Source organism: Mastomys coucha, unplaced genomic scaffold (assembly GCF_008632895.1).
Source record: "Mastomys coucha isolate ucsf_1 unplaced genomic scaffold, UCSF_Mcou_1 pScaffold14, whole genome shotgun sequence".
NCBI classification, from domain to species: Eukaryota; Metazoa; Chordata; class Mammalia; order Rodentia; family Muridae; genus Mastomys; species Mastomys coucha.
This window is the reverse complement of record NW_022196896.1, coordinates 86,224,498-86,245,343: the sequence shown is the minus strand read 5'-3', so window position 1 is coordinate 86,245,343 and position 20,846 is coordinate 86,224,498. Positions and strand designations below refer to the sequence as shown.

The 20,846-nt window shown below is 40.0% G+C and overlaps 1 protein-coding gene across 1 annotated transcript in view; it reads right to left on the bottom strand.

The window, feature by feature from the left end:
• Fam117b (family with sequence similarity 117 member B) overlaps positions 1 to 20,846 on the bottom strand; it is a 72,256-nt gene that overhangs the window by 5,059 nt on the left and 46,351 nt on the right. Inside the window, exons 4-7 of the mRNA XM_031367637.1 lie at positions 20,396 to 20,509; positions 10,260 to 10,403; positions 8,637 to 8,862; positions 3,105 to 3,225 (exon numbers count right to left, since the gene is read on the bottom strand). Coding sequence (XP_031223497.1) covers positions 3,105 to 3,225; positions 8,637 to 8,862; positions 10,260 to 10,403; positions 20,396 to 20,509 — 605 coding nt within the window. The remainder of the gene's footprint in view (positions 1 to 3,104; positions 3,226 to 8,636; positions 8,863 to 10,259; positions 10,404 to 20,395; positions 20,510 to 20,846) is intronic.

The following is a 20,846-nucleotide window of genomic DNA, read 5'->3' as shown; positions in this document are numbered from 1 at the left end:
AAGAAAAAAAAAAAAAAAAGGAAAGCTTATAGGGTTGCTTTAGTGTTTTTGTGATGGTGGGAATGGAACCTCGACGGACTTTAGCCAACTCCAGCATGGTCTGCCAGGCCTTGTCTTTCTAGTCCATTTCCCTCCATTGAGATTATATTCTTAAAGCTAGCTACCCAAGACTATTCCCTTATTTGGCCACTTCCTCCTCCTGAAGCTGACTATCAAGGTGCAGCAATCAAAAGCCCATCCTTTGGCTCACTTAATTAACACGCCCAATTAAAATGAAATACCTCATCCTAACTCGGGGGTTTCCCCTTGAACTTGTATAAACTGCTGTCTCCTCTCTATCCAGAGGCAGTCCTTTTCTTCCAGGACCACCACCCCTTCTCCCTCTTGTTCCCTTCCCCTCTCCCTCATCCTCTATCTTCTGTCTCTTATTCACTGCTCTCTATTCTCTCTGGGGCAAACTAAATTGCTGAGAACTTGGCCTTGGGGTTTTCAGCTGACACTTTTCCTTACAAAACCCACCCAGAATGCTCAGAGCAGGAGAGATCCTGGGCAGATGTCATACAGACCCTAAGAGAACACAAATGCCAGTCCAGGCTACTATACCCAGCAAAACTGTCAATTACCATAGACAGGGAAAACAAGATATTCCATGACAAAGCCAAATTTACCCAATATCTTTTCACAAATCCAGCCCTATAAAGGATAACAGATAGAAAACACCAACACAAGGAGTGAAACAACACCTTAGAAAAAAGCAAGAAAGTAATCTTTCAATAAACCCACATAAACATAATTCCACCTCTAACAACAAAAATAACAGGAAGTAACAATCACTTTTCCTTAATATCTCTTAATATGAAAATTAGTATTACCAACTAATCGATTGCAATTCTAAATTATGAGAAATTAGAAATTTGTTGGCTGTCATCCAGTGGTCTCTCTAATTTGGTAATTGGAGAAATAGATCCAATATATACAATCCATATACACTTTCTGCTTGCTTGTACCTGACATTGTCTTGCTGTGTACCATATAATGGTCTTGAAATCAGGCTTCTCCTATCCAAGCCTCTCTATTAGTAGGATTGTTTATTTGATGTTTTATACAATACTATAGTTTTCAGAATAGCTTACATATTTCAAAATTATTTATATAGCCAAAAAAACCATAGATAATTTGGGAGGTGGCTTGTAAGAGAACAACAAAGAGTGAGACTGAATGCTTTGCTTGATTTTTATAATTATTGATATTTATAATTATTTATCAATTTTGAAGAGGACTTTATAAGTTATTCTTTTTCTGAGATGAATGCTTTTCAAAATCATCACAGCCAATGAACCAGATTCTTACCCCCACCTAATGTCTGTGCCACCCTCCAAGCAGAACCATTGTGCATTGAAAAAGTTGGTGAATGACTTTATGGATAGACCATCTTAATACATACACCATTTCTTAAATGAATGTAACCTGTTCTCTGTGGGCTGAAAATGAAGACACTCACTTAAGTCAAATAGCTTTGACCATAGCAGGAAATCTGTATCCAAAAATCGTGCCTACAATTCACTCCTTGGCACAGCAGAACTGTCAACTCTTAGTTTAGCGACAATGGAGGTAAAATCCTTTGATGATGTAAGGGTCATTGAAGTACAGTCTTATTACAATGAACTTCAATGTCTAAAAATTGTTATTTTTTGGTTTTGTACCACAGTAAGAGCCAAGATTTTAGGCTCCACTAAAAATAAAACAAACAAACAAACAGACCTTATCTATTTAGGTTCATTTAAAAAAAAACTACCAGTGCTATATTATTTTAAAATATACAGTTAATATGTTTAGAGTTATTTAAATTTTTTTTTTTTTTTTTTTTTTTTTTTTTTTTTTTTTTTTTTGGCTTTTTTGACACAGGGTTTCTCTGTGTAGCCTTGGCTGTCCGGGAACTCACTCTGTAGACCAGGCTGGCCTTGAACTCAGAAATCCACCTGCCTCTGCCTCCCAAGTGCTGGGATGAAAGGCGTGCGCCACTGCCACCCGGTGAGTTATTTAAAATTTATATTGAGAAAAACATATGTATTTTCAGTATCGCTGTAGACAAGCATCTACATAAGACTGTTCATTGATTGCTGTTTTACATCAAACAACTTTTATAATACTCATTTTTATTGTTACAATATTTTATAAATTTTAAAGAATTAAAAAAAAAAAGAATGATGGCTATTATTACAGAGGACCTACCAGTACCCATGTGTTGGCTCACAACCTTTTGTAACTCCAGCTCCATAGGATCCACTCTTTTCATTCTGGCCTCTATGGGCACCTGGCACCCAAGTGGTGCAGACATAACACCCATATACATAAAAACTAATTAATAAAAATAAGTAAAATTCTGCTTCTAGGAATTGGGACAACAGCCCTTGAGTAGACTGTTTATGTAGCATGTGTGAAGGAAGCCCTGGGGTCAATTCCCTTGGTACCACATAGACAAAATCTGCCACTTCTTAAATTATCTTCTCATAGTAGTATGGCTGAGCCTAAAGTGTACTGCAATTTTTGAAGTAAGAAATCACTGGAGACCAAAAAAAGAAGGCAAAACCTGAGGACTATCAGGTCTTTGAAAAAAGAACCACTCTGGGTGAAATGTACCATACCTTAAGTAAACAGATGCTGCTGCACCTACTATGTAAACCTGGTTGAATACAGATGTGACAATAGTCACAGAATATGCTCTAGGGAGGCTAGTCAGATGGCTCAGCCAAACCAGCAACCTGAGCTCGCCCTCAGGACCCACATGGTCAGAAAGAAATCCCACTCTCACAAACTGTCCTTTGATCTCTGCAAATATATATGCATACATACTATCATGTGTGCGTTTTCTAATTGGGACAGCTGAAGAAATGAGAATGATTGGATGTTAGTGGACATTAAGTATCACTCTGCAGTAAGATAGTAATACATGGTTTGTTGGAATTCCAGGGCTATTTTCAGGAAACATTGGAAAAACTAACAATTGTGAGATCTGAGTGGAAGATACACAAGTAACCACTGCACTAGCCTTTAACTTATTTGAAGATCCTAGATTAAGAAGTGTGTTGATGTGGGGTACTTACGAGCACTCCTCAAAGACTTTGACCCTTTCACAGCCCTCTGGAGGTTCCCTTTTGAACATGTAACTGTTATTAGGTTTTGGTGAGGTTGCATATTTTGGCAAAGGAGAGTTGTTTCCATTCTCTGTAAGAAATGACATTGGATTACTAAAAACACTATTATAAAATGCATCAAAACACCATAATCAATAATAATTAAATATGTATGTAAATGTAAAAATAAAATATCAATTTTGTTTCTTTTCTGCTTAGAAGTATCTACTTAGACCTATAGCACTGAGTCCTCAGACTACACACACACCTACCTGTTACCCTGTATCTACAGACTCTATAAATACTCTCAGCATGTATGTTCCCCAGCACATTATCTGACACAATTTTTCACTGGCTGCTTGCTATTGACCCTTGGCCTGCCATGCAACTCTGCCAGTGTTCTTGATGTCCTTCTGCCTGGTCTCTGCTTTAGGACAAAGCTGCTATACATATCAAACACTTCCTTCTGCCCACAAGCTTCCATAACCAACAAGAAATAAATTCTACTGTTTTTCCAAAACTCTCTCTAAACTTACATCAAAAGCTTCTGAAATCTTTCCAAATGCACCCTAGCAGAGGGACCATTTCATTACTCTGACAGTTAGGTCCAGTGTTGACATACTCGTTCACATTACAGTAATTTAAATTTCTTGGTATTTTATGTAACTGTTCTAAAAATTTCAATCTGTCTCTAAACTATAAATTTCTTACTGAAAGTAGTGCTGTGACCCTGTTTTTTAATAAAAGAAACTCATAGAAGACATCAGTCATTCCTTTTTAAAAATCAAAAGTACCAGGAAACAAAATTAGGGAATTCATACAGAGGCAGAGCTGAAGGGATGAGAAACCAAGGGACAATTTTTGACAGCTATTTTCAGTCCAACCTGGAATCTAACAGTTTTTTTACAAGTCCAGTTACCAACAGTCTACAAATATAGTTTAAAACCCAACTTGTTTTTTGTTTTGTTTCTTGAGACAGGGCCTTATATAGCCCAGACTGGCCAAAGATGATCTTGAGTGATCCTTCTCCTCCATCAAGTAAGTGCTGGGATTAGAGGTATACACCATCACAGCCTGCTTTAAAGTCACCTTCTTAAACTATGAACCCCTATGGTGTCCCACAATTGAATATGGGTTACAAAAAAGATGGCAAGAATAAAAGATTTAGTGCCAGGCATGGTGGCCCACATCTATAATCCCAGCACTTGGGAGGCAGAGGCAGGCAGATCTCTGAGTTCAAGGCCAGCCTGGTCTACAGACTGAGTTCCAGGACAGCCAGGACTACACAGAGAAACCCTGTCTCAAAAAAACAAAAAACAAAAAACAAACAAACAAACAAAAACCCAAACAAACAAACAAAAGATTTCTTAGTGTAGAACAACCAGAAGACAGCAAAAATCAAACACCTAAGGAAGCCCTGGTGCCTGACCGCACAGCACACGTTCACTGCATGCTGGGTTCACTGCATGCTGGGCTCTGATCAGAGCATGTGCTCTATACTGCACACTATCATACCACATGAACACAGGTTTCCTGAAACCCTTAAACGTGGACTCAAGATAGTAAATTATGAACTACATTGTTTTGACTGTGCACAGAGCTTTCTAATCTTATAAAAACATAATGGGTGCTAGGGAGAGGGCTCAGCAGTTAAGAGCACTCACTGGCTTCTCTTCTAAGAGGACACTGGTTCAATTCCCAGCACCTAGGGGACTGGAGAGATGCCTCAGAGGTTAAGAGCCCTGGCTGTTCTTCCAGAGGTCCTGAGTTCAATTCCCAGCAACCACAAGGTGGCTCACAACCATCTGTAATGGGATCTTGTGCCTCTTCTGGCCTGTAGGCATACATACAGGGAGAACATTGTAAATGTAATAAATAAATAATCCTTTAAAAAAAAAATTCCCAGCACCTACATGTCAGCTCACAACTGTCTTTTAACTGAAGTTCCACGACATATGACACCCTAACAAAGACATATATGCAGTCAAAATACCAAAGCATGTGAAACGATATATATTTAAAAAAAACAAAAACATGATTTAAATGCGAAAAAGATGTCTTAAACATTTTCTTAAAATTCTTTGTGTAACCAAGGACTGCCCCTGGAGGGGTCTGATTGTTCAGGCAGCATGTGTATGGTAGAGGATTGTAAAATCGATCATCAATAGGAGGAGAGGACCTCGGCCCTGTGAAGGTTCTGAGCCCCAGTGTAGGGGAATGCCAGGGCCAGAAAGTGGGAGAGGGCGGGGTGGCAGGCATGGGGAAGGGGGAGGCAACAGGGGTTTGTTTTTGTTGTTTTTGTTTGTTTCTTTGTTTTTTGGAGGGGAAACTGGGAATGGAGAAATTCGCATGTAAATAAAGAAAATATCTAAAATAAAAAAAAAATTCTTTGTGTGGTATTTAAGCGTTATATGTTTAAAATTGATGCCTGTATTTTTTAGTTGAGTTTCAGTTTAAAAATATCATTACATGACTCTAGCTTGAAATTAGGACAGAACTTCAACAATGTCTGAAATGGCCCTAAACGATATTCCACTGTTGTTTATTATGCACTTATGCAAGCAGCATTCTCAGCACTGACAGTCATACACTCTGAATGCCAATCAACTCACAAAAACTCTCGAGATGCTTTATATTATCCTCAGTACAAACTCAGCAAGACTGAATTCTCTGAGTCCATATGTGGGGTATACATGTATATTAACAGAGGTGTGGCTTTTTACATGGGTACTTTAGACCTAAACTCAGGTCCTCATGCTTGTATACTAGGTTCTTTACCCATTGAGTCATCTTGGCCTCAAGATTTATTTTTATCTTAAACTGGGTGTATGAGGTGTATGTGCTCACACCCAGGCACATACAGGTGGAGGCCAGAGAGTGTCAAATGTCTTCCACTACTGAGCACCACCTTACTTTTTTTTTTTTAACCACCTTACTTTTAAAAGTGTTTTGAGACAGGATCTAGCTCTGTAGCTCTGGCTGGCCTTGGATTCACAGATCAGCCTGCATCTGCATCTGCAGTGCTGGGATTAAAGGCCAGCGCTTCCATCTTTTTAAATAACTTTACTCATTATTAGTGTGTAGGTGTGTGTGCCACATCATGCACGTGGAAGTCAGAGGAACCTGTGGGGAGCTGGCTCCCTTTCAGGGTGACTCAAGTTTGAACTTCGGTTGTCAGGCTTGCAAGGCAAGTGCTTTTTACTTGCTGAACTCTCCTGCCTCATTTGACGCAGGATCTCTCACTGGAACTGAAGCTTGCCATGTTGGCTTGACTGGCAGGCCAGCGAGTCCCTCCAGTGCTAGGGCTATAGACACTCTCTACTATGCCTGCTCTTCTGCATGGGTGGAGGACACACACAGCAGTTAATGATTTACCATCAGTTCATATTAGATTTGTACATCTCTTTTATATACCTATGTATTCAGAGTCTCAAAATTATCTCAGGGAAAGGGTCCTAAGCCCTAGGTCTAAGTTCTACTGTTGCCAGATTCAGATGCTGAGGTGCTGGGAGAGCAGCCAGTCAGAATGGCATGCAAGAGGTTCTCAATACACTTCTACTGAACTGACTTGGACAACTTACAAACAACTGTTACATCACTGTTTTCAAGTACATATAAAAACTATGGCTAGGCTAACAGAATGAATTGCTCTAATATAAGCTGATTAAAAATAATCAAATTTCTTTTCAAAGGTAAGATTTTATACTTAATATTTGGAATATTGACTTTAGGCTAGTTCTTATTATAATATCTCCAATCTAGGATCACATCTGAGTCTAGCTTTTCAACAGATCCCTTTATTTGTTGTTTTCTGTCTTCTAAATATTCCCTTGACATAGCAGGAGGGACTATTGATGAGAACATGCTAGAAATGACAATTTTAGGAAACTATTTGTTGTTCAAACAAGAAGGAAATATTTTGAGTTTTTCAATTGAATTGTATTCATAATTTTTTAAGGATGAAAAATGCCAGTGTATTAAGCACTAACTATTGTATCAGGAAAACTTCATTAATAACATTTTATAGACCTAGAGAGAAAGAAGCTTATAAAATGTTAACAATACTTAGAATTATCTCTTTCAGTGTATACAGTACAAGTCTCAAAATTAAATTGGTAACCCAGGAAAGATGGTTTCTTTTGTGCTTAAACTGAGTATTTCTGTCCAACTAAATGTGAATTTAGCAGCTCTTTAAACTATAAAATCCATTAAACTATAGGGAAATTTATTTCTTTTTATTAAATGGAAGTACACTGTATTTAATGATATGAAATCTCTATCTATGGCAATGAAGAAAAACAAAAACAAAAACATATCTATACCATTAAATCTCTCAAATATCATTAGCCACTGGGACAGAAAGTCAAATACTAAACGTGATCCTAGATAACTGGGAGAGGATGGATATTTTCTTGAGGAACTTTTTCTGACAAAATGTAAACCAAAAGTAAAGTGCATAATTTTACCTAAATATCTAGACTTAGCATTACTGAGATATTGTGATGTATTGAATTATAACATGAGATGCATAATATTATAAACCCACATGTAATATTTCCTTAAATCTATGCTTTTTATCATCCTGTAGAATAAATCTTGTTGGTTTTACATTTTAACTTCAAATATATTATAATAAAAATGCCATTTAAACAGATGAAAAAAAAATAAGTATCTCTAACCTTTAATTTAAAAAAAAAATTTATCATGTGTATGTGTATGTCCACTAGTTTGTATGTGCACTGACATGTATGCAGAACCTGTAGAAACCAGAAGAGTCCCCTACAGTCAGAATTATAGATGGATGTGAAGCACCTGATGTGGGTTGGTGCTGGGAAATGAATTGTGGTCCTCTGCAAGATTAACAAGATCTCTTAACCACTGGACTACTTTCTAGCCTCAGTATCCCCAATCTTGACTTTGCTTTGAACACTCATTTGATTTGAGAAAAATCAAGTTAATCCTTGCTAGAAGTATCCTAAACAGCATTAAGTTGAAGGCTTTGAAGGCTTCACATTTAATTAAGAATTATTAAGGTAATAAAATCCCAACAGGGAAAATGATTAAAAACAAAGTACTTTTCAGGAAAATATTTAATTAGTTCAGTGCTTCTCAACTTTGGGTGTAGACCTTCTTGGCAAACCTGTATCTCCAAAAATATTTACACTATGACTAGCACTCAGTTATGAAGTAGATAATTTCATGGTTGGGCCTGACCACAACGTAAGGAACTGTTTTATAGGGTTAGAGCATTAGGAAGGTTGAGAACCACTACACTAGTCACTACTGCTGGAAAATAAGAGATACAAACAAAAGCCACACCCCACGTAACTAAAGCACCGTCAGAGCCTCCTGGCAAAGCTGCATGCGCTGTGCTCCAGTTGTTCTGACCTGGGGCTCTTCCTTACTCCTCCAACATGTGGGCTCCCACAAAAGGAACAGGACAAAAGGTCACACAGGAGGTAGGCTATTAGCATCCAGGGATGCAGCTCCAGCCTACTGTACCTTTCTCTCTAGGATCGGCAAGCAGGTCGTCAGCTGAACAGGGACTCTCCTCGCTGCCTTCATTAGAGATGGTGAGGAAGGATGTGGGGGACACAGACTGAGAGCGGCTGCTGTCGTTGCTTCCCTTGTCTGCACCCCCAGGGGTCTGTGTGTCAATGCTGCGTGTGCTACTGCTTCTCTGTGCGAGGGGCGGAGGCGCACGATGACCGTCTGGAATATCTTGTGGCTGTTACAAAATTGTAAAAGTAGATCTTTATACCACTGATTCTGAAATTTACTAGCAGTATATCCAGTGTCCACATTCCTCTGTGGACAGAAACTCACAAATCAAATTCTAAGCTTGGCATGGTGCCAGAAATCTGTACTCTAGCACTTGGGAGGCTGAAACAGGAGGATTCTGATTTCTAAAGCAGCTGGGCTACATAGCAAAACCCCATTTCAAAAACAAGTGAGCATCCACCCTTCTACTGTTAGAGGGCCTTCCTGTTGCTCATTAGTGACTTCCATACCTAATCTGACTCCTCAGTGAGCCTCATCTTCTGGGAAGAACTTGTCTTCTCAGGGCATGGCACACAGGAGGCTCAATGTTTGCTGAATAAAATATACTGCACTGAATATCATGTACTGTTATTTCTAAAAATATAAAGAAGATTATCACAGTAGAGGAGAAATTTGGTGGGCCACAGGTCCCTAAGAGAGGAAAGGTGCTAACCAATGACACCAGGTAGCCCTTAATTCCTGTGTCTTCCTGCCCATTCTTCTTCCAAGAAACCTTCCTGTGAGTGAAAGGTTAATCACAGCAGATCTAATTAGAGGGTGAAATCAAGGAGGCACGTAGGAAAGCTTGTGTGGCTCACATGGCAGACAAGCCAGCTCCCTCTACAACTTTGATTGACTTAGCTTTAATTAGTCAGGGAAAGCATACTCCATTTTATTGGATGGAGAACAGGGATGGGAGAGCTGTGTATTTTCAAAGCTAAACCAAGTTTTGTCTTTTCTGTTTGTTTGTCTGAGAAAGAATTTCAGTTATATAAGCCAGCCTCAAACTGGAGGAGAGCTGGAGTGACTGGGAGTAAAGGCCAGCCACCACACCCGGCTGCTTTCACCTGCAGGGAGAAAACTCCACACACCTGTAGAGGATTTCTCCAAACTAATGCCCTGGGCACTCAAAAACAGAAGCTGAGATAAAGCCACAAAGCTCATTTGCCATGCAGATGCGAGTCAACTCAAACCAAGCAGTCTACAATCCTGGGGCAGGTAGATGCCCCCTTAGAAACAATTTACTGTTCTAACTGGCCCACCGTCCACAGAACTAACTCCAACTTGTTACAGGGAGTTATAGCAAAATGAGAAGAATATATATGCCCATCTGGCATTTGCTACAAATGAAAACTAGTTTCTGCTAGAGGACCTGAACTAAGGTTGGGCCCATTCATTCTATGAAATGAAAAGAAATTAAAATTCCTCAATCACTTTCATGGTCAAAGGCTTTTATTTTTATTTATTTATAAAAGCTAAATTTTCATTCTCTCAGTAAGAAATGTACATACAGCCAGCAGAATGTGGACTGCTTCAGAGCCCTGGAGCTCACACAAGACCGCTCTGAGGGTGGGGACTACTTACAATTAGCTGTTCTTCCTTCTCCCCGGTCTCTTTAATGATGATCTCAATCTCCTGGTTCAGCCCTTCCACGCTGTTCCGGAACCTTGAACCTGACGACTTGGTGATGGGGCCAGCAGGATTGAGCGTGCTTTTTGGAGCAGGAGCCTTAAGTGAAGGTTAAGAGGGTGAAGAGAAGTTTTCAGGTGGCATAACTCAGAAACAAGTCCAAAGGGCACTCATAGGCTTCACCAACTTGAGAGCAACCATATATGCCTCTTAGGTTATATGAAATGTAGTTTAAAGCTCAAAGCCCAGACGGTCAAGACCGACTCAGAAACGTACTGACAGCTGTCACAGACTAGAGGTCATTCAGAGAACCCAGGAACATCAACTTCAGATACGCTTTCACGGGGCCAGTGAGGTGGCTGAGCATACAATCACAGCAAAGGTGCCTGTCACACCAAGCCTGACAATGGAGTTCAACAGACGGGAGTCACATGATAGAACCCACCGCATAACTGCAGATAACTGTCCTGTAACATTCATTGTATGTATACCACTACATACATACATAATATGTTCACCTCTGAAAATAAAAATATAAAATGTGTTTTACTTTTTGCAACTCCATCTCTGATTTTCTCTTACCCAAAGTGTTTTCATTGTCACAGTGTCACTTTTTTAAAGTGACAGATTAAATAATTATAGAATATTAACTGTCCTCCTAACAAGATGCTCAAAATAAAATACAAAACAGGGTTTATGAGGGCATCTGCTAATAGCAATGGTCTGGGATCTATGACTAACTCATTCATTCACCTGGGAGAGGTGACAAAGCAACAAAAGCTTACGTATCTCCAGGCATTTTATCTCCAGCTTTAAAAGTTAATGGGTAATTTTATTGTCTGACTCAAACTTAGAATGAAGTTTTATTTCTTCTTTTACTTCTGCTCATCTTTAACATTAAAAAAAGGGGGGGGGGCAAAACAAAAACACAGCAAACACAGTACAAGCATCCTTGGGAAACAGGATGTGAGAGAAAGAAGCCAAAGGGTATATATACTTTGAAGCAGCTCCTGGATGTTGTTAGTGTAGAGCTCTCACTTGCAAGGCAGGGCTCAGCATCCTACCTCCTGGGCAGGTAGCTTCCTTCACATGTAAGGCAGGGCTCAGCATCCTAATTCATGGTTTTGAATGAGGTAAGCACCCGGCCCCTGTTCTGCCCATAATGGACACATTGTTTCTTAACTAGTCTTTCCTAATTTTAATCCGTCTGTTCACACATCTTTTCACATACCCCCACCTTCTTCAATACTATTTATTTATTTTTAATTTCTATTTTTAAAAAATGTGGGGTTTCTTGTTTGTTTGTTTGTTTTCGAGACAGGGTTTCTCTATATAGCTCTAGCTGTCCTGGAACTCAGTCTGTAGACCAGGCTGGCCTCGAACTCAGAAATCTGCCTGCCTCTGCCTCCCAAGTGCTGGGCTTACGGGCGTGTGCCACCCCCCCACCCCCGCATGTTATTTATTTCTACTTTTTATATGTATGAGTGTTTTGTCTGCATTTATGTGCACCACATACATGTAGAGCCCACACAGGCCAGAAGAGGGCATCAGGAACTAGAGTTAACAGATAGCTGAAAACTGCCATCTGGGTTCTGGGAGCTGAACCCGGTTCCTCTGGAAGACAAGCCAGTGCTGCTAACCACTGAGCCATCTCTCCAGCCCCCAAATATCTTATGGTTATGTTCAACATGAGGGCTTTTGTTGTTTCTAGTATTGGGTTATGTTCTTTTTGGGGGGGGGGCGGGGGGAGGCGCACCTAACAACCGGACAGGGTTAACTCAAGTAGGAGTAAAATTCATGATACTCCTGCCTTAGCATCTTGAGTGCTAAGATTACAGGTCTATGTCACCATACCTTTCATCTATAGACGGAAGACTTATAGGTGACAAGAACAGAGCCTACTTTCCTCACTTTTCTCACCAACACCAGTAGTAACAAGGCTGGCAAGCAGCACATGGTACCACTCTATACATTACTCTCTTCACTGCTTGCATTTTCTACTCTCCTACCTCCAGCTTCCTCCCCGGCCCTCACTTCCTGTGTGCCTGCAGATGCTCTTACCCACGAGCCACGCCTCCAGCCTTGTCACTGAACTTGGGTCCTATTTGTAAGTGCAGTGAGGCAGAATGAAAGCTAGTCACTGGAGCTGGCTATCTACTATTTGTCTTGGGATTCCTAAGGACTGCCACTAACTCCTAAAGAGTTTTTGTCTTACTACCCTATTTCCTTCCCAACAGATGTAAAATTCCAAAGTAAGACCAAGCAAAAGTTGTTCATTTTTTAAAAAAGATTAAGTTTTATCATTTTTAAAATTATGTGTATGGTCCATCTGTGTATGCCCACATGTGAGAGCAGACACCCAGAGTTCAGAGAGGTAGGTGTCACATCCTTTGGAGCTGGAGTTCCAGGCAGTGATGAGCCACCTGACATGGATGTTAAGGAAATGAACTTGGATCCTCTGGAAGGGCAGCAAGTACTCTTAACCACTGGGCATCCTTCCAGCCCCAAACAAAGTTATAAAGCCACAGGTACTTTAGGAACAAGGCACGGAAGAACAAAGCTAACACTGCTTTACTTCTGAGGAGTCATGGAAAGTAAACAGAGACTGGAGAGGAAACAACTGAAATGATAGAGAGAAAAGAAACAGCCCAGGTGGTGGTGGCTCACGCCTTTAATCCCAGCACTTGGGAGGCAGAGGCAGGCAGATCTCTGAGTTCGAGGCCAGCCTGGTCTACTGAGTAAGTTCCAGGACAGCCAGGGATGCACAGACAAACCCTGTCTCAAAAAAAACAAAAACAAAACAATGACTCATTGGCCTGCAGTGAAGCACACAGATATTTTGAGCTGCAGTCAGCTTTCCTGTGACTGGGTCATCTCATGTATAATGAGGTGACAGAGTAACATAACAGAGAAAGCTAACAGCAATCTCAACAGTCAGGACACAGACTATGAACAACAGTACTAAACCAATTGTGTCCTCGTCCTCTTCCTCCTCCTGCTAATTTCTTCAAAGGGTCACACAAGGAAGCCAAGGCCTTATGCAGGGTTTTCAGGCTTTCAGGTGCTCATCTGCTTTACAACTGCTAAACTACACAAACAGGAAGAGACTGGACGGGGAAGGTGATGTGCCACAGTGTTTGCAAAATGCCGAACTTTGGTTTGAGAAGCATAAGGACATATTATTAGTAAGCTTGTTTAGTACAGAAAGCATGAGAGTTCCCAGCTGCCATGGTAAGAAAGGCATACACAGGACCCTGACAATGGATCGCTGAATCCCCAAATCTGGTTTGCTGACATTTCCTATCAGCAAAGCAGGGAAAGATGTTAAAAAGATTTTCTTAATATCTCCTTAGCAGCAACTATTTATCAAAAATTTAATGTCTCAAGCAAAGGGAAAAAAAGAAAAACAGAAGAAAGGAGAGTGAGAGCAAGCCATTTTTGTAAGGCCTGTGCACCTTTCTTCTGAGTAAGGGGTTTTAACCTGCAGTTTAACTTAACTAGCCATCACCAGGAGGTTAGAACAAAGGAATTCCAGCTATCTGGGAAGGGCTTCTTTGTTAGCTCTAATGTAACTACCTAAGATAACAGAAGGAGTCCTTTATTTCATTCCTTATATAAACTACATTCTAAAAAACATCTGAAAAGAAGAAAAATAATCTTTTATTTCAAGGCCTTTCACTTTAGGAATTTTTTTCCTTTTCTTTCTTTTTTTTGGAAGATTTATTTATTATTATAGATAAGTACACTGTAGCTGACTTCAGACATATCAGAAGAGGGCGACAGACCTCATTACAGGTGGTTGTGAGCCACCATGTGGTTGCTGGGATTTGAACTCAGGATCTTCGGAAGAGCAGTCAGTGCTTCTACCCGCTGAGCCATCTCACCAGCCCCTCCTTTTCTCCTTTCTTTCTTCCTTCCTTTCTTTCTTTCTTTCTTTCTTTCTTTCTTTCTTTCTTTCTTTCTTTCTTCTTTCTTTCTTTTGTTCTGGCACCCCCACTCCCACTACACCCCTTTTAGGGAATTAAATAACAAGAATTTGTTTTCCTGGACCAAAAGTGGTTTCTGCAATAATGTGAATTCTAAATATAAGTCAGTGTATACAAATGTAAGAGAGTTATCAGATTAGCTGAGAGTTCCTCAGACATCTAAGAAAGGTTAAAATATTTCTCTCATCAGATCTGTACTTTGGAAAAAAAATATAAAATAAGTGCTTACTGTTTTCCCAATCTCTCTCCTCAGAGCGAACACTTCAGTAGATTCTGGCCCACTTAAGGCTTTTAATCAAGCAGCGCAACAAGTCATTCTCTATATACCCAAGAGACATTTGGCATATGGCGGTTTGAATGAAAACAACCCCTTTATGGGCACATCTATTTAAGTGCTTCTTGGTCCTTTACTGGTGGAACTGTTTGGAAAGAATTAGAAGGTTTGGCTTTGTTGGAAGAAGTGTGTTATGCCAGGCCCAGTGTCTTTCTGTCTGCCACTTGTAGATCAGATGTAAAGCTCTCAGTTAGTGCTCCAGTGCCACTTCTGTCTGCTTCCCACCATAATCATCACCAACTAAGTCTCTAAAACATTTTTTTTAAGTTTTTTTTATTTATTATTATACATAAGTACACTGTAGCTGACTTCAGACGCACCAGAAGAGGGCGTCAGATCTTACTACGGGTGGTTGTGAGCCACCATGTGGTTGCTGGGATTTGAACTCAGGACCATCAGAAGAGCAGTCAGTGCTCTTACCCACTGAGCCATCTTGCCAGCCCCTCTATAAAACTCTTAAGCAAGCCCTAGTTAAAGGTTTTCTAAGAATTGCCTTGGTCATGGTTTCTCTTCACAGCACCAGAATGGTTACTAAAACACTGTATAAAAACTTACGAATTAGCCAATGAAGAATATCAGAAAACATGTCAATAGTAACTTTGACCTTGTTTCTAGTTAGGGTGTGTCTGTGGCAGACTTTAGCACATACCTTTCATCCCTCAGGCTGGAATACAACCATGCCCTTAGTACACATCTTTAATCCCAACAATGAAGGTAAGGTTAGTATGTAGAAGGAAGCAACCATGTTTGAAAGTGATGACTAATTGAGTGGCAGAAAGTGATGAATAGGAGAAAGATTTGACAGAATAGGATATGCCCAACTCTCATGAGAAGAGAGAGGAAAGGGAAGCTACTTGAGGGAGAGATAAGAGTACAGGAGGAAGAGGGTACAGTACAGGATACAGTAGAGTTGGGAGTGCAGAACAGTAGAGTCGAGAGGGAGAGTAGAGCAGCACAGAGAGGGAGACAGAGGTGGTTTTACCAGAACAGCTGTATAGAGAGAACAAGCTAGACACAGGTGAAGGCAGAATGCGCCAGGGAATGAGAAGGAGTCAGAAGATTGTAACAGATTGTCAGAGTTAGTTTGAGGCCACACAGAGCAATTCAGAAGAAGCTGAGAGAAACCAGATTGAACCAGGCAGCTTGGAGAGGAGTTTTGATTCAGAAAACCTGAGTTAAATCAGCCAGCCAGAACTCAGAGAGAATTAGGAAGGGGTGAGCTTATTCAGAATAAGTCTCAGAGTCTGAAAATATTCCAGGCCTACATTAGATTGTACAGAAGCTAGAAGCTTCCAGAATTAGGCCAAAGTTAGCAGACAGAGTCAGTAAGCCTTCGAGATGACTATTATTACAGAAGAATAAAGTTACTTCTATCTACATCAACACCTAACACAGCATGGGATGAGAATGGGATAAGCATAGGAGTCTAGAAGCCTAGTAAGGCTGTCTACCAGAAGTTAGATGAGTAGAGCTAACAAAGTAAAATTTCTGAAGGGTAAAAACCTACCTGGAATGGAGTGACAATAGGTATTTCAAACATAATCTAGGACAGACCCCATGCTCAGGAGTAATTGCCCAACACAAAAAGGCCTCTGAGTGTTTTTTTTTGGGGGGAGGGTAGCAATTTCAGTTGTAGCTTCTGTAGGTCTTCTATTCATATTGACTTGTATCCCACCTCCCCCAATAAGTATTTTTTTATTTTTGACAATTTCATACATTTATATAATTTTAACAGTCCCGCCCAACACCCCATTTTGTCCTCTCATCTACCCCTTTCCCTGCTAAAACCCTTCTACCCAACAAGCCTCCTCCCTACACCCACACCCTCTTTTGTATCTGACCTAGAGTAATTTGGTTGTTGCCTAAGCATAAGTAACAGGTTATACACTAAAACAGAAGCAACTTATTGGGTGGCTGCACCACTCAAGAAAATGCTACCCCTTCCTCCAACAACCATCAATTGCCAATAGTCCCTCAGTGAGGCGTGGGGGCTTCATAGGCTCCTCTACCACTGCATAATGATATATTGGTGGACCCAGCTTCATGTAGGCTTTATGCAGATAAAGAGTGCATGCAGTGAGTTTGAAGCCCCAAATCTATGTCATGTCCAGAGGTTATCTTTTAAGTAGACATTACCCTGATTCTTATAATGTCTCCAATCCCTCTCCCAAATTGTTCCTTGGGCCTTAGAGGCTCAAAGCGGTCTTGTTGAAGGCTGAGTGCTCTGTTAATCTCAGTGTTAATCTCAGTTCTGGTCTGCATTAGCTGCCACACACTGCAGTCAGAGTCTTCTCTGATGAGGTGTGGCACAAATCTAAAATGTCACCCTGATATTAGGGCCCTGTTTCTACTTTTGTATGTACTTTCAGATAGATAAATTTTAGAATTGTACTTCAAAGGCTGAAATGACCTCAGCCTTTATTATTTATTTATTTATTTATTTTGGTTTTTCAAGACAGGGTTTCTCTGTGTGGCCCTAGCTGTCCTGGAACTCACTCTATAGACCAGGCTGGCCTCGAACTCAGAAATACGACAGCCTCTGCCTCCCAAGTGCTGGGATTAAAGGCATGCGTCACCATTGCCCAGCTGGCCCCAGTATTTATTCATCTCTCCATCATTACTGTATTTTGGCAGCCATCAGCTGGCAAAGTGTGAAAACTCAGAGTCTCACATCAGAATGTCTAGGTGAGACCCCCAAGCCTGTCTCATATGACCTTTAAGATAACTAACCTCTCAGGGTCTCAACTTTCTATTAAATGGGAGTTAATAGTATTAAATTACAATATGAAGATTAATTGCCAATAATAACACAAATCCTGAGGAGATGCTTTTCATTTAGTAAGCAGTTACCTAAGTGTCAGTTACTTACACTAAGCAGTTCAAAAGACTCCAACTAGTACTACCTTTTCACCAGTTTTAAGTTTCTACAGTATTCCAGGTCAACTCTGATTCCTTACTCACAATTCTAACTCTTTAAATGATTCCTGGCTTTTATTATTTACCCTACACTAAATTCATAATAAGCCTACGGTGACCACTATAAAATGCATCTGGGATCACGAGTCTCATTTCCAACATTAAAAAAATGTTCTTTTGTACAACTAAGATGAAGTCACAGTGTGTTACTAACTAGTCTGTGAAGACCTCAAGGCCTGTCTGCTGTGTATCTCCTCATCTTTCACTTCCATCCTCTGGACCAGGACCTTGTCTGTTAGGCGGGTTAACTCCAACTTACTTCAACAATCGATCAGATAACATTTTCTCTGAGAAGCCTTTCTGGATGGCTTATCCCTGCACTGTGAACTTTTCTATCAATATATTCATTGTACATTATTAGAATTAACTAGTTACTTATATCCCTCAAAAGTAAGATTTGATGGGGACATGAGATTATTTTTTTTTTCTTACTAGATATTTTCTTTATTTACATTTCAACCTTTCCTGGTTTCCCCTCTGAAAACCTCCTATCCCCTCCCCACTTCAGAGATTATTTCTTTATTGCCACCTTTCCTACAATACCATCAGACAGTAAGTATTTAATAAACTATACGGATGTTTAGCCTTGGTAACATGCTTTTTTTTTTTCCACTAAAAAGAGAACCTACCTAAGCAACATCATATCAATAACTTAATATGTTCTGAGAGTCTCAAATAAACATCAATATGACTGATACGACAGTTAAGATGCATATGTATCTATTTTGGGGTTAGTTAACCAATACACAAGTCAATCACACAGGTACTTTATTTGTCAAATATAAAGATTCAAGATAGATAAATTTTCTTTTTTGGGGCGGTGGGAGTGAGGGTAGGAGTGAGTCTCCAAATCAGAGATCTTCTTGCCCCTGCCTCCTGAGTGCTGGGAGTAAATGTTATTAGCACAGCCAAACTCCTCTTCTTCCTCCTTCTTCTTAAACAGTGTGTGTGTGTGTGTGTGTGTGTGTGTGTGTGTGTGTGTGTGTGTGTACATGTGTGAAGTTCAGAGAATGACTTATGAGAATTGGTTCTCTTCTTCTATCATATGCATTCTGAAATTGAACTCAGCTTGTCAGGCTTGGGAGCATGCTACACTCCAAGACAACTCACAAGACTAAGCTTAGTAATTTTTATTAAGAAAATTCAGGGCTGGCGAGATGGCTCAGCGGGTAAGAGCACTGACTGCTCTTCCAAAGGTCCTGAGTTCGGATCCCAGCAACCACATGGTGGCTCACAACCACCCGTAATGAGATCGGACGCCCTCTTCTGGTGCATCTGAAGGCAGCTACAGTAAATTACGCAGGAACGAGCGGGGCCAGAGCCAGCGGGCCGGAGCCAGTAGGACTGGCAGAAGTCCTGAAATCAACAGCAGCCACACATGATAGCTCACAGCTACAGTGTACCCATACACATAAAATAAATAAAAATAAATCTTTAAAAAAAAAATCAATAATATTATAGAAAACAATTATTAAAGATGAAAGACTTCCTCATAAGTAATCTCCCGTGGGTCAGCTAGTCTTTTCTCTCAGGTTCTGTCCCAACCCTGGGATGCACACAAGTGGCCTCTGTGATTAGTGAAACAGTCCATTCCTTTTCATTCGAAAGGAGTGTGGGAAACAGAAACGGGGCTCATGAGATGATGGCTCGGCAAGTTAAAGAACCTGCTGACAAGCCTGACAACCCAAGTGTGATTTCCAAAACCCATTTGCATTAGAAAAAAAAAAGAAAAAAAAAAGAAAATTCAATTTTAGTTAGGTGGTGGGGGCACACACCTGTAGTCCCAGCACTTGGAAGGCAGAGAGGTAGGTGGATCTCTATGAATTCAAGGCCAGCCTGGTATACAGAGTGAGTTCCAAAGCTATTTAGAGAAACTTTTTTTCAAAAAAAAAAAAAATTCAATTTTTGTTGTTGTTTTTTTTTCAAGACAGGGTTTCTCTGTATAGCCCTGGCTGTGTCCTGGAACTCACTTTGTAATCCAGGCTGGCCTCGAACTCAGAAATCCACCTGCCTCTGCCTTCCAACTGCTGAGCTTAAAGGCGTGCGCCACCACCTCCAGGCAGAAAATTCAATTTTTAAGGAACAATATTGTTAATAATTTTTCAATTTAAAAATTGCTGAATATAAACTGGGTATGGTGGCACACTCCTTTAATCTCAGCACTCAGGAGACAGAGGCAGGTGGATTCTGTGTTGAAAAACAAGCAAAAGAAATTGTTGATTGTGTTTATCTTTTCTTTGCCTCCAGAGTGCTAGGATTAAAGGTGTGCATCACAATGCCTGGCCGATTTAGGTTTGAGAAAGCTCTTGCTACAAATAACTTTCCTATCTCAGCCTCTCAAATACTGAGATTAAAGTCTTGTCGGTATCCCATAGCTAAAAATTCTCACAGTAATACTGGCATTCAGAAATCACTTCAAAACCTTATCAACTCCTACCATGTAATTTGATAAAATTCAATCTTAACTCTGAAGTGACCTGGAATAAAAACATGATGGGGAATAAACACAGAAAGTGAGTGTCTGTGAGTTCAAGTTTCTCCACATAGTGAATTTCAAGACAGCCAAGGCTCTGTAAAGAGACCCTATTTGGAAAAAAAAAGTCCCAAAGTAAATAAATGAAACTACTTTTAAACTGTAACTGGGTACACCTCCCAAATGGAATACTATTTTGTAGATTTGGATGAAGGAGAAAGGCTGTGAGTTAGTACTTAAACTACTGTTTGACACATGGTTTTGGACATTCTATCCTAAATGATTCTAAACACCCTAGAAGAGAAGCAATCTCTTTCCTCACCTGGCTCTGGTTAATAGCTGCATGGTTGCCATGGAATGGAGATTGCCTTTCTTTATCTCGATGGTGACGGCTGCTGTGTTTGCTTCTCTGCAGTTGCTGGCGTAATTTTGCAATCTAAAAGGAAGAATGGGCAGAAACAGTGTTTTTTCACACTAAACAAAAACATATTCTTGCTTAGTAAGAACCAATAAATTCACCCATAATACTTTGAAATTTTAAACCATACTAATGATCAGTATTTTTATGCATATATATGTACAGATTTAAAGAAAAACAGAAGTACATTTAACATTGTTGTTAGTCTTGAGGTTTCTCAAGTATTAAACAGTTTTCAGCACTTAAATTATGCTCTTAGAAATAACTTATTCTCTTGCGGCCTTTACAAATGCAAAAATTAAAATGGTATTTACAAATCAAGCCAAGTGTGTACATTTGAATGAGAATATCTTCC